The sequence below is a fragment of the Nerophis lumbriciformis genome, linkage group LG09 (genome assembly GCF_033978685.3).
Source record: "Nerophis lumbriciformis linkage group LG09, RoL_Nlum_v2.1, whole genome shotgun sequence".
NCBI classification, from domain to species: Eukaryota; Metazoa; Chordata; class Actinopteri; order Syngnathiformes; family Syngnathidae; genus Nerophis; species Nerophis lumbriciformis.
Genome location: NC_084556.2, coordinates 54,505,004 through 54,518,469, shown reverse-complemented (window position 1 = coordinate 54,518,469; position 13,466 = coordinate 54,505,004). Strand labels below are relative to the sequence as shown.

At 40.3% G+C, this 13,466-nt stretch overlaps 1 protein-coding gene across 1 annotated transcript in view; it reads left to right on the top strand.

The window, feature by feature from the left end:
* grik1a (glutamate receptor, ionotropic, kainate 1a) overlaps nt 1-13,466 on the top strand; it is a 77,826-nt gene that overhangs the window by 58,138 nt on the left and 6,222 nt on the right. The window contains exons 15-17 of the mRNA XM_061962862.2: nt 3,761-3,986; nt 8,807-9,057; nt 9,159-9,306. Of these exons, the coding sequence (XP_061818846.1) occupies nt 3,761-3,986; nt 8,807-9,057; nt 9,159-9,284 (603 nt within the window). The 3' untranslated portion in view covers nt 9,285-9,306. The remainder of the gene's footprint in view (nt 1-3,760; nt 3,987-8,806; nt 9,058-9,158; nt 9,307-13,466) is intronic.

The following is a 13,466-nucleotide window of genomic DNA, read 5'->3' as shown; positions in this document are numbered from 1 at the left end:
TAATAAATGATATGGCAAGCCACACTAATTGTCGTGGCGGGTTAGCTTAAATGAAGTAGCAGGCCACTTTAGATTATTTGCCAGGCAACGATAAATGAAGTGGCCCGCCAATTAATAAATAATTTGGCAACTTGGCTTAAATTAATTGACAGGCCACATTAAATGATTTGGCGGACCATGTACAATGATGTGGCAGGCCACATAATTATGCGCCAGGTGACGATAAATGATGTGGCGAGCAACCTTAATTGATGTGGCAAGCCATTTTAAAAATGTTGACGGGCGATTTTAATTGATCTGGCGGGCCACCTTATATAATGTACCAGGCGACGACAATAAAATGTGGCTTGGCCAATTAATAAATGACATGGCGAGCCACACTAATAGTTGTAGCGGGTTAGCTTAAATGAAGTGGCAGGCCACTTTATATTATTTGCCAGACAACGATAAATGAAGTGGCCCGCCAATTAATAAATAATTTGGCGAGTTAGCTTAAATTAATTGACAGGCCACCCTAAATGATGTGGCGTACCATGTAAAATGATGTAGCAGGCCACCTAATTATGCTCCAGGTGACGATAAATGATGTGGTTGGCCAATTAATAAATGATGAGGCCGGATACTATAAATGATGTGTAGCAGACGACAATAAATGATGTGGCTGGCCAATTAGTCAACTACGTGGCAGCCACATTATTTGATGTGGCAGGTTCATGTTAAATGATGTGGCGGGCCATGTTACATGATGTGCCCGACGACGATAAATGATGTGGCCGGCCAATTAATAAGTTATTTGGCGGGTTAGCTTAAATGAAATGGCAGGCCAATTAAATGATGTGGCGGACAATGTAAAATGATTTGGCAGGCCACATGAAATTATGTGGTTGGCCAATTAATACATTATTTGGCGGGTTAGCTGAAGTGAAATGGCAGGCCAATTAAATGAAGCGGCGGACCATGTAAAATTATGTGGCAAGCCATGTTAAATGATGTGGTTGGCCAATTAATAAATTATTTGGTGGGTTAGCTGACGTGAAATGGCAGGCCAATTAAATGATGTGGTTGGCCAAGGCGGACCACGTCAAATGATGTCACGAGCCACATTTAATCATGGGATGGGCCACCACAAATGAGGTAGCAGGCGATAATAAATGATCTGGCCGGTCAATTAATAAATTATTTGGTGGGTTAGCGTAAATGAAATGGCAGGCCACAATAAAATATGTGGCGGACAACATTAAATTAGGTGCCAGGTCACAATAAATGATGCGGTTGGCCAATTATTATATAATGTGGTGGACCGCGTCAAATGATGTCACGAGCCGCAATTAATCATGGGGTGGGCCACTTTAAATGATCTGGCAGGCGATAATAAAGGATCTGGCCGGCCAATTAGTAAATTATGTGGCAAGCCACCTTAATTGAGGTGGCGTGCCATTTTAAATGACGTGGCCGGCCACTTTAATTGAAGTGGCGGGCCACGTTAGATGATATGGTGGGCAACAATAAATGCTGTGGCCATGATGTGACTGGCGACGATAAATGATGTGGCCGATCAATTAATAAATGATGTGACCATGATGTGACTGGCGACGATAAATGATGTGGCCGGCCAATTAATAAGTTATTTGGCGGGTTAGCTTAAATGAAATGGCAGGTCAATTAAATGATGTGGCGGACAATGTAAAATGATGTGGCAGGCCACCTGAAAAGATGTGGTTGACCAACTAATAAATTATTTGGCGGGTTAGCTGAAGTGAAATGGCAGGCCAACTAAATGATGTGGCGGACAATGTAAAATGATGTGGCAGGCCACATGAAATTATGTGGTTGGCCACATGAAATTTTGTGGTTGGCCAATTAATAAATTATTTGGCGGGTTAGCTGAAGTGAAATGGCAGGCCAACTAAATGATGTGGCGGACAATGTAAAATGATGTGGCGGACAATGTAAAATTATGTGGCAGGCCACATGAAATTACGTGGTTGGCCACATGAAATTTTGTGGTTGGCCAATTAATAAATTATTTGGCGGGTTAGCCGAAGTGAAATGGCAGGCCAACTAAATGATGTGGCGGACAATGTAAAATGATGTGGCGGACAATGTAAAATGATGTGGCAGGCCAAATGAAATTATGTGGTTGGCCACGTGAAATTTTGTGGTTGGCCAATTAATAAATTATTTGGCGGGTTAGCTGAAGTGAAATGGCAGGCCAATTAAATGATATGGCAGGCCAATTAAATGATGCGGCAGACTATGTAAAATTATGTGGCAGGCCACTTCAAATGATGTCACGAGCCACTTTGAATCATGGCGTGGGCCACTTTAAATGATGTGGCAGGCGATAATAAAGGATCTGGCCGGCCAATTAGTAAAGTATGTGGCAAACCACCTTAATTGAGGTGGCGTGCCATTGTAAATGATGTGGCCGGCCACTTTAATTGAAGTGGCGGGCCGCATTAGATGACATGGCGGGCAACAATAAATGATGTGGCCATGATGTGACTGGCGACGCTAAATGATGTGGCCGGCCAATTAATAAGTTATTTGGCGGGTTAGCTTAAATGAAATGGCAGGCCAATTAAATGATGTGGCGGACCATGTAAAATGATGTGGCAGGCCACATGAAAAGATGTGGTTGACCAACTCATAAATTATTTGGCGGGTTAGCTGAAGTGAAATGGCAGGCCAATTAAATGATGCGGTGGACCATGTAAAATGATTTGGCAGGCCACATGAAATTATGTGGTTGGCCAATTAATACATTATTTGGCGGGTTAGCTGAAGTGAAATGGCAGGCCAATTAAATGATGCGGCGGACCATGTAAAATTATGTGGCAAGCCATATTAAATGATGTGGTTGGCCAATTAATAAATTATTTGGTGGGTTAGCTGACGTGAAATGGCAGGCCAATTAAATGATGTGGTTGGCCAAGGCGGACCACGTCAAATGATGTCACGAGCCACATTTAATCATGGGATGGGCCACCACAAATGAGGTAGCAGGCGATAATAAATGATCTGGCCGGTCAATTAATAAATTATTTGGTGGGTTAGCGTAAATGAAATGGCAGGCCACAATAAAATATGTGGCGGACAACATTAAATTAGGTGCCAGGTCACAATAAATGATGCGGTTGGCCAATTATTAAATAATGTGGTGGACCGCGTCAAATGATGTCACGAGCCGCAATTAATCATGGGGTGGGCCAATTTAAATGATCTGGCAGGCGATAATAAAGGATCTGGCCGGCCAATTAGTAAATTATGTGGCAAGCCATCTTAATTGAGGTGGCGGGCCATTTTAAATGACGTGGCCGGCCACTTTAGTTGAAGTGGCGGGCCGCCTTACATGATATGGCGGGCAACGATAAATGCTGTGGCCGGTCAATTAATAAATGAAGTGGCAAGCCACATTAATTGAGGTGGCAGGCCACATCAAATTTGACACCTGTGCTTCGCAGTGTGATCAGACCCATGACCCCGAGGTGATTTAAACACGCAACCTTCTGATCTGGACCTGGCGTCCTTCCCCCGCCGGTCCCGGCAGGGGTGACCCGCGCCGGGCTTTATCTGGCAGATTGCAGCCTGGGATTACGAGCGCCCGGATAAGAAGACAGCCTCTGTTTGATGGCTCGAACAAATTGAATCAGCTGGATTAGATTTAGAGCACAGCTGCCTCGTTTGGTCTGACTTCAAGTTCTCACACACACACTCACTAAAACACACTCTCAAGTTTATATGTGTGTGTGTGTGGCAGAAATCCAAGATCTCCACCTACGAGAAGATGTGGGCCTTCATGAGCAGCAGGAAGACCACGGCCCTGGTCAAGAACAACCGGGAGGGCATCACCCGCGTGCTCACCACCGACTACGCCATGCTGATGGAGTCCACCAGCATCGAGTACATCAGCCAGAGGAACTGTAACCTCACGCAGATCGGAGGACTCATCGACTCCAAGGGCTACGGAGTGGGGACGCCCATAGGTGAGAGATGTGACAACAGTTCTTGAAAAGTCTTTTCAGGGACCGATTGAGTCAATTATTGACAAAGACCTGCGTCCCAAGTAGGATGGGTCCACATTTCAACCGATACGGCACCAATTCCCCAATTTTGGTGCCATTTTTAGTGATAAATAGCATCATTGTCATAAGTACACCTCTGCATAACATTGCATCCTTATTAAGTGTAAAGAAAACAACACCTCCTCGCCTTCTTCAGTTACGCCGAGCGCTACATACGCTTCGCCGTATTCTAGTACGGGCAAAAAAACGCACGCCCCGATGCCCCCCTACCCCGGCATCGAACCGTGCCCCTCACTATTTGAGAAGGACTGTACGACAACAAGTTGCAATTAAAGTTAAAGAAAATTGCGGTTTCAAATCCAAGACGTTAGATGGTGGTGGTGTACCGTTTATGTTGGTGATCTATTAAACAAGACAAAAGGCAAGGAATCAAACTGAGACAGAATTCAATTTGGACTCAATATTGAGGAGAGACATGGCCACTGCACTCTCTGTACAGTCCTGCACCACGCTCTGACGAAGAAGGTTTTCGTCTCCTCATTTATTCAGATGTTCAATGTTCACGCACCAACACATGTCACAGCAGGAATGGGAAGTATGTAAAACAGTCATTGTTTTCGGTCGCTTTGAAGTGCAAGAAGAGGATTTCTCGGGCTTGGGCTCTTCCTGGATCCAGCTGGGGCAGGTGTTGGAGGACAAATGGATAACCCCTCCCGTCTCCTGACCACGGCAACTTCAAGAGGGCAGCAGGTCGTAAATAGCGTTGACCTCGGTTACCAAATAGTTGGAAGAGAGTTTGTGAAATACTTCAGAGAGAGTTTGTTTAACACTTCAAAGAGAGTTCCTCTGGAAGTTGAGCAGATCCTGCCATCTGTCCGTGTTGAAATCACAGTGGCGTTCTTCCTCTTGTTAGGCCTCGAAAGACAGCATTCATAATACAACGTTTCTTTTGTGATAACTTACAAACAATTATTCCAACAATTGGCTAGTCAGTTCAGTCTTGTGTTGTGCCCTACAAAATGTACATACTCTTAAGTATTGTACTTATGACACGCCAGCTATTTTATTGTAACGTCCATCCTAGTCGTAGTTTTTTTCAGCAAATTTCAAGGTGTTGAAATCGCCATGTAAAATCGCTAATGCTAATCAGTATCCTGTCTATGGGAAAGCCAATGTATATTAGCATCAAGCTAGCGCGGTTTCGGAAAAAGCGTTTCTTGGTCGGCATTGAAAATTGAAACCGGGCGTGACGTCTGGATTCGGCACCCATCCTTAGTCCCAAGGCGCGACTTCCCGCTCTGTTGGTCCAATTCCCGGTACCTGGGAATCGATATCGGTGCCATTTTCCGTGCTTCTGTGTGTTAATAAATAGTAATTGTTTTTGACGATAAAATCTCATTTAAAAAAGATAGTGCTTCTTAATTATTTTCTGTTACACCCCCCAGGAAGAAGATAATATATATTGCGGCCCCACCCACACTCTCAATGGAGACTATAAATAGCATCATGGTCTATAAAATTGTCATAAGTAGACCTCTGCATAACATTGTATCCTTATTAAGTGTAAAGAAAACAACACACCGGTCGTTCCTCGTCTTCTTCAGTTACGCCGAGCGCTACGTACGCTTTGCCGTATTCTAGTACGGGCAAAAAAACGCACGCCCCCCCCCGATGCCGCCCACCCCGGCATCGAACCGTGCCCCTCACTATTTGAGAATGACTGTACGACAACTAGTTGCAATTGCGGTTTCAAATCCAAGACGTTAGATGGTGGTGGTGTACCGTTCACGTTGTGTTGGCTAGTCAGTTCAGTCTTGTGTTGCGCCCTACAAAATGTACATACTCTAAGTATTGTTCTTATGACACACCAGCTATTTGATTGTAACTTCCTTCTTGGTTGTAGTTTTTAATCAACAAATTTGGAGGCGTTAAAATCACAATGTAAAATCGTGAATGCTAATCGGTAGCATGTCTATGGAAAAGCTAATGTATATTAGCATCAAGCTAGCACGGTTTTGGAAAAGCGTTTCTTGATTGGCATTGAAAATTGAAACTGGGCGTGTAACGTCTATCTTTGTTGGATTTGTGGAGTGTTTTTTTTTGTTATATATATATATATATATATATATATATATATATATATATATATATATATATATATATATATAAAAAATTTGTATTTATTTTATTTATATTTTGCTGCTTGAATATCTGTTATTTGTTTTTTATCGTTGTAGTATGTTTTTCTTCTGTGATATGGATCCACCTGGGTCTGAAATAAAAAATAAAAAATGACTAATTTAGTGGTAGTTTTTATCAACAAATTTGGAGGGTGTTGAAATCGCCATGTAAAATCGCTAATGCTAGTCAGTAGCATGTCTATGGGAAAGCCAATGTATTTTAGCATCAAGCTAGCGCGGTTTCGGAAAAGCGTTTCTTGGTTGGCATTGAAAATTGAAACCGGGCGTGTAATGTCTATCTTTGTTGGATTTGTGGAGTGTTTTTTTTAGTTATATATATATATATATATATACAACATCTTTATTTATTTTATTTATATTTTGCCGCTCTTTTATTTGTTTTTTATCGTTGTAGTATGTTTTTCTTCTGTGTTATGGATCTCCCTAGGTCTGAAATAAAACATAAAAAATTACTAATGATTAGTTGTAGTTTTTATCAACAAATTTGGAGGTGTTGAAATCGCCATGTAAAATCGCTATTGCTAATCAGTAGCCTGTCTATGGGATGTATATTAGCATCAAGCTAGCGCAGTTTCGGAAAAGCGTTTCTTGATTGGCATTGAAAATTGAAACTGGGCGTGTAACATCTATCTTTGTTGGATTTGTGGAGTGTTTTTTTTGTTATATATATATATATATACAAAATTTGTATTTATTTTATTTATATTTTGCTGCTTGAATTTCTGTTATTTGTTTTTTATCGTTGTAGTATGTTTTTCTTCTGTGATATGGATCCCCCTGGGTCTGAAATAAAACATAAAAAATGACTAATGATTAGTTGTAGTTTTTATCAACAAATTTGGAGGTGTTGAAATCGCCATGTGAAATCGCTAATGCTAATCAGTAGCCTGTCTATGGGAAAGCCAATGTATATTAGCATCAAGCTAGCGCGGTTTCGGAAAAGCGTTTCTTGGTCGGCATTGAAAATTGAAACCAGGCGTGACGTCCGGATTCGGCACCCATCCTTAGTCCCAAGGCGCGACTTCCCGCTCTGTTGGTCCAATTCCCGGTACCCGGGAATCGATATCGGTGCCATTTTCCGTGCTTCTGTGTGTTAATAAATTGTAATTGTTTTTGACGATAAAATCTCATTTAAAAAAGATAGTGCTTCTTAATTATTTTCTGTTACACCCCCCAGGAAGAAGATAATATATATTGTGGCCCCACCCCCACTCTCAACGGAGACTATAAACAGAATTATGGTCTATAAAATTGTCATAAGTACACCTCTGCATAACATTGTATCCTTATTAAGTGTAAAGAAAACAACACACCGGTCGTTCCTCGTCTTCTTCAGTTACGCCGAGCGCTACGTACGCTTTGCCGTATTCTAGTACGGGCAAAAAAACGCACGCCCCCCCCCGATGCCGCCCACCCCGGCATCGAACCGTGCCCCTCACTATTTGAGAAGGACTGTACGACAACTAGTTGCAATTGCGGTTTCAAATCCAAGACGTTAGATGGTGGTGGTGTACCGTTTACGTTGTGTTGGCTAGTCAGTTCAGTCTTGTGTTGCGCCCTACAAAATGTACATACTCTAAGTATTATATTTATGACACACCAGCTATTTTATTGTAACGTCCATCCTAGTCGTAGTTTTTATCAGCAAATTTGGAGGTGTTGAAATTGCCATGTAAAATCGCTAATGCTAATCAGTACCATGTCTATGGGAAAGCTAATGTGTATTAGCATCAAGCTAGCGCAGTTTTAGAAAAGCGTTTCATTGTTCGGCATTGAAAATTGAAACCGGGCGTGTAACGTCTATCTTTGTTGGATTTGTGGAGTGTTTTTTTTAGTTATATATATATATATATATATACAACATCTTTATTTATTTTATTTATATTTTGCTGCTCTTTTATTTGTTTTTTATCGTTGTAGTATGTTTTTCTTCTGTGTTATGGATCTCCCTAGGTCTGAAATAAAACATAAAAAATGACTAATGATTAGTTGTAGTTTTTATCAACAAATTTGGAGGTGTTGAAATCGCCATGTAAAATCGCTATTGCTAATCAGTAGCCTGTCTATGGGATGTATATTAGCATCAAGCTAGCGCAGTTTCGGAAAAGCGTTTCTTGGTTGGCATTGAAAATTTAAACCGGGCGTGTAACGTCTATCTTTGTTGGATTTGTGGAGTGTTTTTTTTGTTATTTATATATATATATATATATATATATACAAAATTTGTATTTGTTTTTTTTATATTTTGCTGCTTGAATTTCTGTTATTTGTTTTTTATCGTTGTAGTATGTTTTTCTTCTGTGATATGGATCCCCCTGGGTCTGAGATAAAACATAAAAAATGACTAATGATTAGTTGTAGTTTTTATCAACAAATTTGGAGGTGTTGAAATCGCCATGTGAAATCGCTAATGCTAATCAGTAGCCTGTCTATGGGAAAGCCAATGTATATTAGCATCAAGCTAGCGCGGTTTCGGAAAAGCGTTTCTTGGTCGGCATTGAAAATTGAAACCAGGCGTGACGTCCGGATTCGGCACCCATCCCTAGTCCCAAGGCGTGACCTCCCGCTCATGTGGTCCAGGTTCTCCGTACCGGGACAAGGTGACCATCGCCATCCTGCAGCTCCAGGAGGAGGGTAAGCTGCACATGATGAAGGAGAAGTGGTGGCGAGGCAACGGTTGCCCGGAGGAGGACAACAAGGAGGCAAACGCTTTGGGCGTGGAGAACATCGGCGGGATCTTCATCGTGCTGGCCGCCGGCCTGGTCCTCTCCGTGTTCGTGGCCATCGGCGAGTTCATCTACAAAGCTCGCCGGAACGCCGACATCGAGGAGGTGAGGAGGCGGCGGGCGGTGGCGCGGCGACAGGAAGTGGCGGCATTAACCAGGTGTTTCTCCTCCTTGTTTGTGTGTCTCTGCATGCTGCCGGCTGTCAGGCCTTTTGTTTCTTTTACGGGGTGCAGTCCCGCCAGTTTCAGCGGCGAGGCTCCGCCTCCTCCTCAGGCACTTCCTTGTCCACTGACCTGGAGAGCGGCAGGCTGCTCGGCGATGACACTGAGTAACCATGGCAACTGTAGATGATAGGTTTGTCCAACCTAAGCAGGTCTTCTGATCTTTTACCCCCAAACTCCCTTTGGACCTGATCCTGTTGACCTTTCACCTTGCTTTCCTTGGACACACACACACACACACACACACACACACACACACACACAAACACACACACATTCGTGTATTTCTTACCTTCTTGAGACCTTCCGAATAACCTCTTTAGGACCGCCCCTTTCTAGCTATATAAAGTAGTGTATTTACAACATTAATAATATATTCAAACTATGCAAATATAAAAAAGCTTGTTGTGAAAAAATTGTTGGAATTTCACAAGAAAAAAGGTCACAATTTCACAAGAACACACACACACGCCCACACACACATTCGTGTATTTCTTACCTTCTTGAGACCTTTCGAATAACCTCTTTAGGACCGCCCCTTTCTAGATATATAAAGTAGTGTATTTACAACATTAATAATATATTCAAACTATGCAAATATAAAAAAAGCTTGTTGTGAAAAAATTGTTGGAATTTCACAAGAAAAAAGGTCACAATTTCACAAGAAAAACGTAGAATTTTGGCAGTGTTATAATAAAAGTCGTCATTTTATTCTGCGCAAGTCAAAATTTTTACAAGAAAAACTGAACATTCAATCCAATCCAATCCACTTTATTTGTATAGCACATTTAAACAACAGAAATGTTTCCAAAGTGCTGCACAACAATATTAAAAACAATATGACTGAATAAAAACAAAAAAAATAAAAAATAATTATAAAACCAATATAAAAATAAATATGATTAGAAACGATTTTAAAGGGTAAAACCAATTCAAACAATAAATAGAAATCAACATTTAAAAAACACAGAGGACCACACAACTCACATAGTGTTAAAAGCCAAAGAATAAAAGTGGGTCTTAAGACGAGACATAAAACAGTCCATTCGTGCGATTTTGTGATAAAAGTTGGAATTTTACTCAGTAACAGTCGCAATTTTACAAGAAAAAGCTAGAATTTTGGGCAATTTTATGAAAACAGTCTTAATTTTACCCGACAAAAGTCCCAATTTTATAAGAAAACTTTAAAAAAATTCAATGAGTTTTATATGCATACTGTAAGTATATATGTAATTTAACATTTACATATTTTTGTCATTTTAAACATACGGTGGCATATTATTTTGACAATGTTCCCTTCTCCCTTCAACAACAACAACAACATTACTAATCATGGCGGACTTAATGAGCAACAACCAAGACTACTTTGGGACAAACGACGATCTAGAAACGTATATATTTTTGAGCCCGAATATAAGAAGGATGGTCTACAAGTTTTAAAAACGACGTCATAAGCAGGCTCATCAAGTAGCAGCATTGCTAAGTGCTAAACAAGGAATACAAACGATCAACACAATATAAAAAATTACTTACTGTACAATGTCTGATACAGACTGATGGGATGTTTATCTCTCCTGTGAATTGGCTCATGTCCACAACATTCTACTATCCAGGTGAGAGGCAGGATTTATAATCTAAAATTAACTTTGACCGAAGCAGCAGCTCAGTATGTCAATATAGCAGCATACGCTAGTTAGCTTTCTGTAATCACGCTAAAAGTAGTTCCTCTGTGTTAGCGCTTATAATAACAATATCGCTGGTACTTGGTTAGTAATCAGGTCTTGACATGTACAGTAAATGGGGCTTTATTGGCGCAATAGTGTACTCCGCTTATTGGCATTGTTTGCCGTATTTGATTAATTAAAAATACATTAAAAAGTTATTGTCTTACATAATCATTGAAAAAATTCCACAAAAAGTGCCATTGCCCTTTAAAGGCGACGACTTACTTCCTGTGAATGAATGAATGAAATACGTTTATTTGGGTCATATAATCCACCATCAACCATTTTGTGTGAGCAGTTTAACAGTTGAGTTGAGTTTGAGTTGATTTGGAACATGCAAGCATACAACATGACACATCATAATTTCCACTTTCTCTTTTCAACATGTTCAAAAAGGAGTAGGAAGAAGCAGAGCTTATTTCATCCTACCCCTTTTCCTTAACATAACAGTTGCTAAAACTTTTGTTCAATTATTTCACCTTTCAGGGTTTTCTTAAACCTTAACAAAGAACTACATGTCTTCTTGTTCCACCATTTAACTCCTAAAACTGAAATACATTTGTATTTTATATTCCTTCTTACTTTACCTATTTCAAAAATCAATATCCTCCGTAAATGATAGTTTTCTCCTCTTAAATGAAATAACCTAAGAATACAAGCTGGAAGGCTTGTTGTTCTTTACTCCAAACATCACTTCCATTGTTTTTAAAAACACAATATCTGAATGTCATGATCCGTGGTCCGGATCATGTTTTCGTTATGTTCTGTTAGATTAACTCCATAAGTTCCTGTTTTTTGTGCACTCTTGTTTGTTTTGGTTGCCATGGTGGCATATGATTTTCACCTGCCGCTGGTGTTCGGACCAGGCCCGGCCCTAACCAATCTGGCGCCCTAGGCAAAATTTTAGGTGGCGCCCCCCCACATCGGCATTGAAGTGTATATACTCAGAAGAAACCGAATAGCTTTGTCTTTGACCTTTTTTTTTTACTTACAACTATACCTAATATATAAAGGGGTGGAAAAGTGACTATTACCTGCAGGGCAAACATTAGCTAACCAGAAGGCAATAACAATATAAACAAAAAACACCTGCTTAAAAGATCTAATACAAATGTCCCTGAGGAATGTAAGGTGGGAGTACTGTAATTACCTAACGTTACATTATTCTTTTCCATAACAATTTAGCCCCCTCCACAATATTAACCCGACGTTAAAACAGAACTAGCTATTTATTGATTAGCAATTGCCGAATCATGTAACATTAGCTTAATGCTAAAAAGCCAGGTTACTATCACATTCTGTAACAGACAAATAATTTCATGTAGGCTAACGTTACCTACCTGCTACCTCTGTCTTTTCTCGTTTCTCCTCCTCTTCTTTTCTCTTTTTTCTTCCCTGGGCACCTGACAGTTTTGGCCGTTTTGACATCTTGTGTTGATTTTTTGATGTGGTGACGTCCAAAAAGAGTCATGATACGGGAAGGGAGGGGGCGCACCGTGGGGGGGGGGCGTAATGTTGTAACAAATAATATTTCTATTAAATAGGCTTTACTTTGCATTTTAATTAACGTGGGATTATTTTTTTGTATTTAAAAATAATAGTATCAACTTTTTTTTTTTTTTTTTTTTTTCTCTCCAACATTTGTGGCACTGGCGTGGCGCCCCCTGATGGACGGCGCCCTTAGCATTTGCCTATACGGCCTATGCCACGGGCCGGCCCTGGTTCGGACGCTCACCTGGCTCTAATCAAGAGACTATTCAAACCGCCAGTCAGTCGGTCTGGCGTCATTGCTCGTTTCAGGTCTGTTTCTATAGTTATGCTAGTTATTGGTTTCATGCCACAGTTTCACGCTGTTCTATGCCATAGTTTATGTTAGTTGTTTCATGCCACAGTTTCATAGTTGTTCCATGCCATAGTTATGTTAGTTGTTTGTTTCTTGCTATGCTATAGTTTATGCTAGTTGTTTGCTTCACGCTATTGTCACGCAACCCTCTACGTAAGTCTTGTTTATTTCATGCCACAGTTAGAGACTTGTCTGTTATTTTGTAGTTAGATTAATAAATATGTTCCTACCTGCAAGCCTTGTCCGGAATAGTCCGTTTGCATACTTGCCAACCCTCCCTAATTTTGCGAAATTCAGCGCCTCTCCCGAAAACCTCCCGGGACAAATATTCTCCCGAAAATCTCCCGATTTTCAGCCGAGGCTGGAGGCCACGCCCCCTCCAGCTCCATGCGGACCTGAGTGAGGACAGCCTTTTTTCACGACGGGAGGACAACAGGGTGACAAGAAATAAATCATCCAGACTAGAGATAAATTGTATTATTATGTTTATCTTACCTAAAAATAAATATATTTATTAATTAAAAAAAAAAAAACTAAATACATTTTTACTATATTTTGCTAAAAACATCAAAATTAATTGTATTTTTATTTGTATTTTTTCTGACTCCTTATTACATCCAGCCATAGAATTATACATTAAAATAAACATATTTGAAATAATCAATTTAATTTTAAATTATCATAATAATTCATTTAAAATGACCATATTTAATTATTAAAATAATT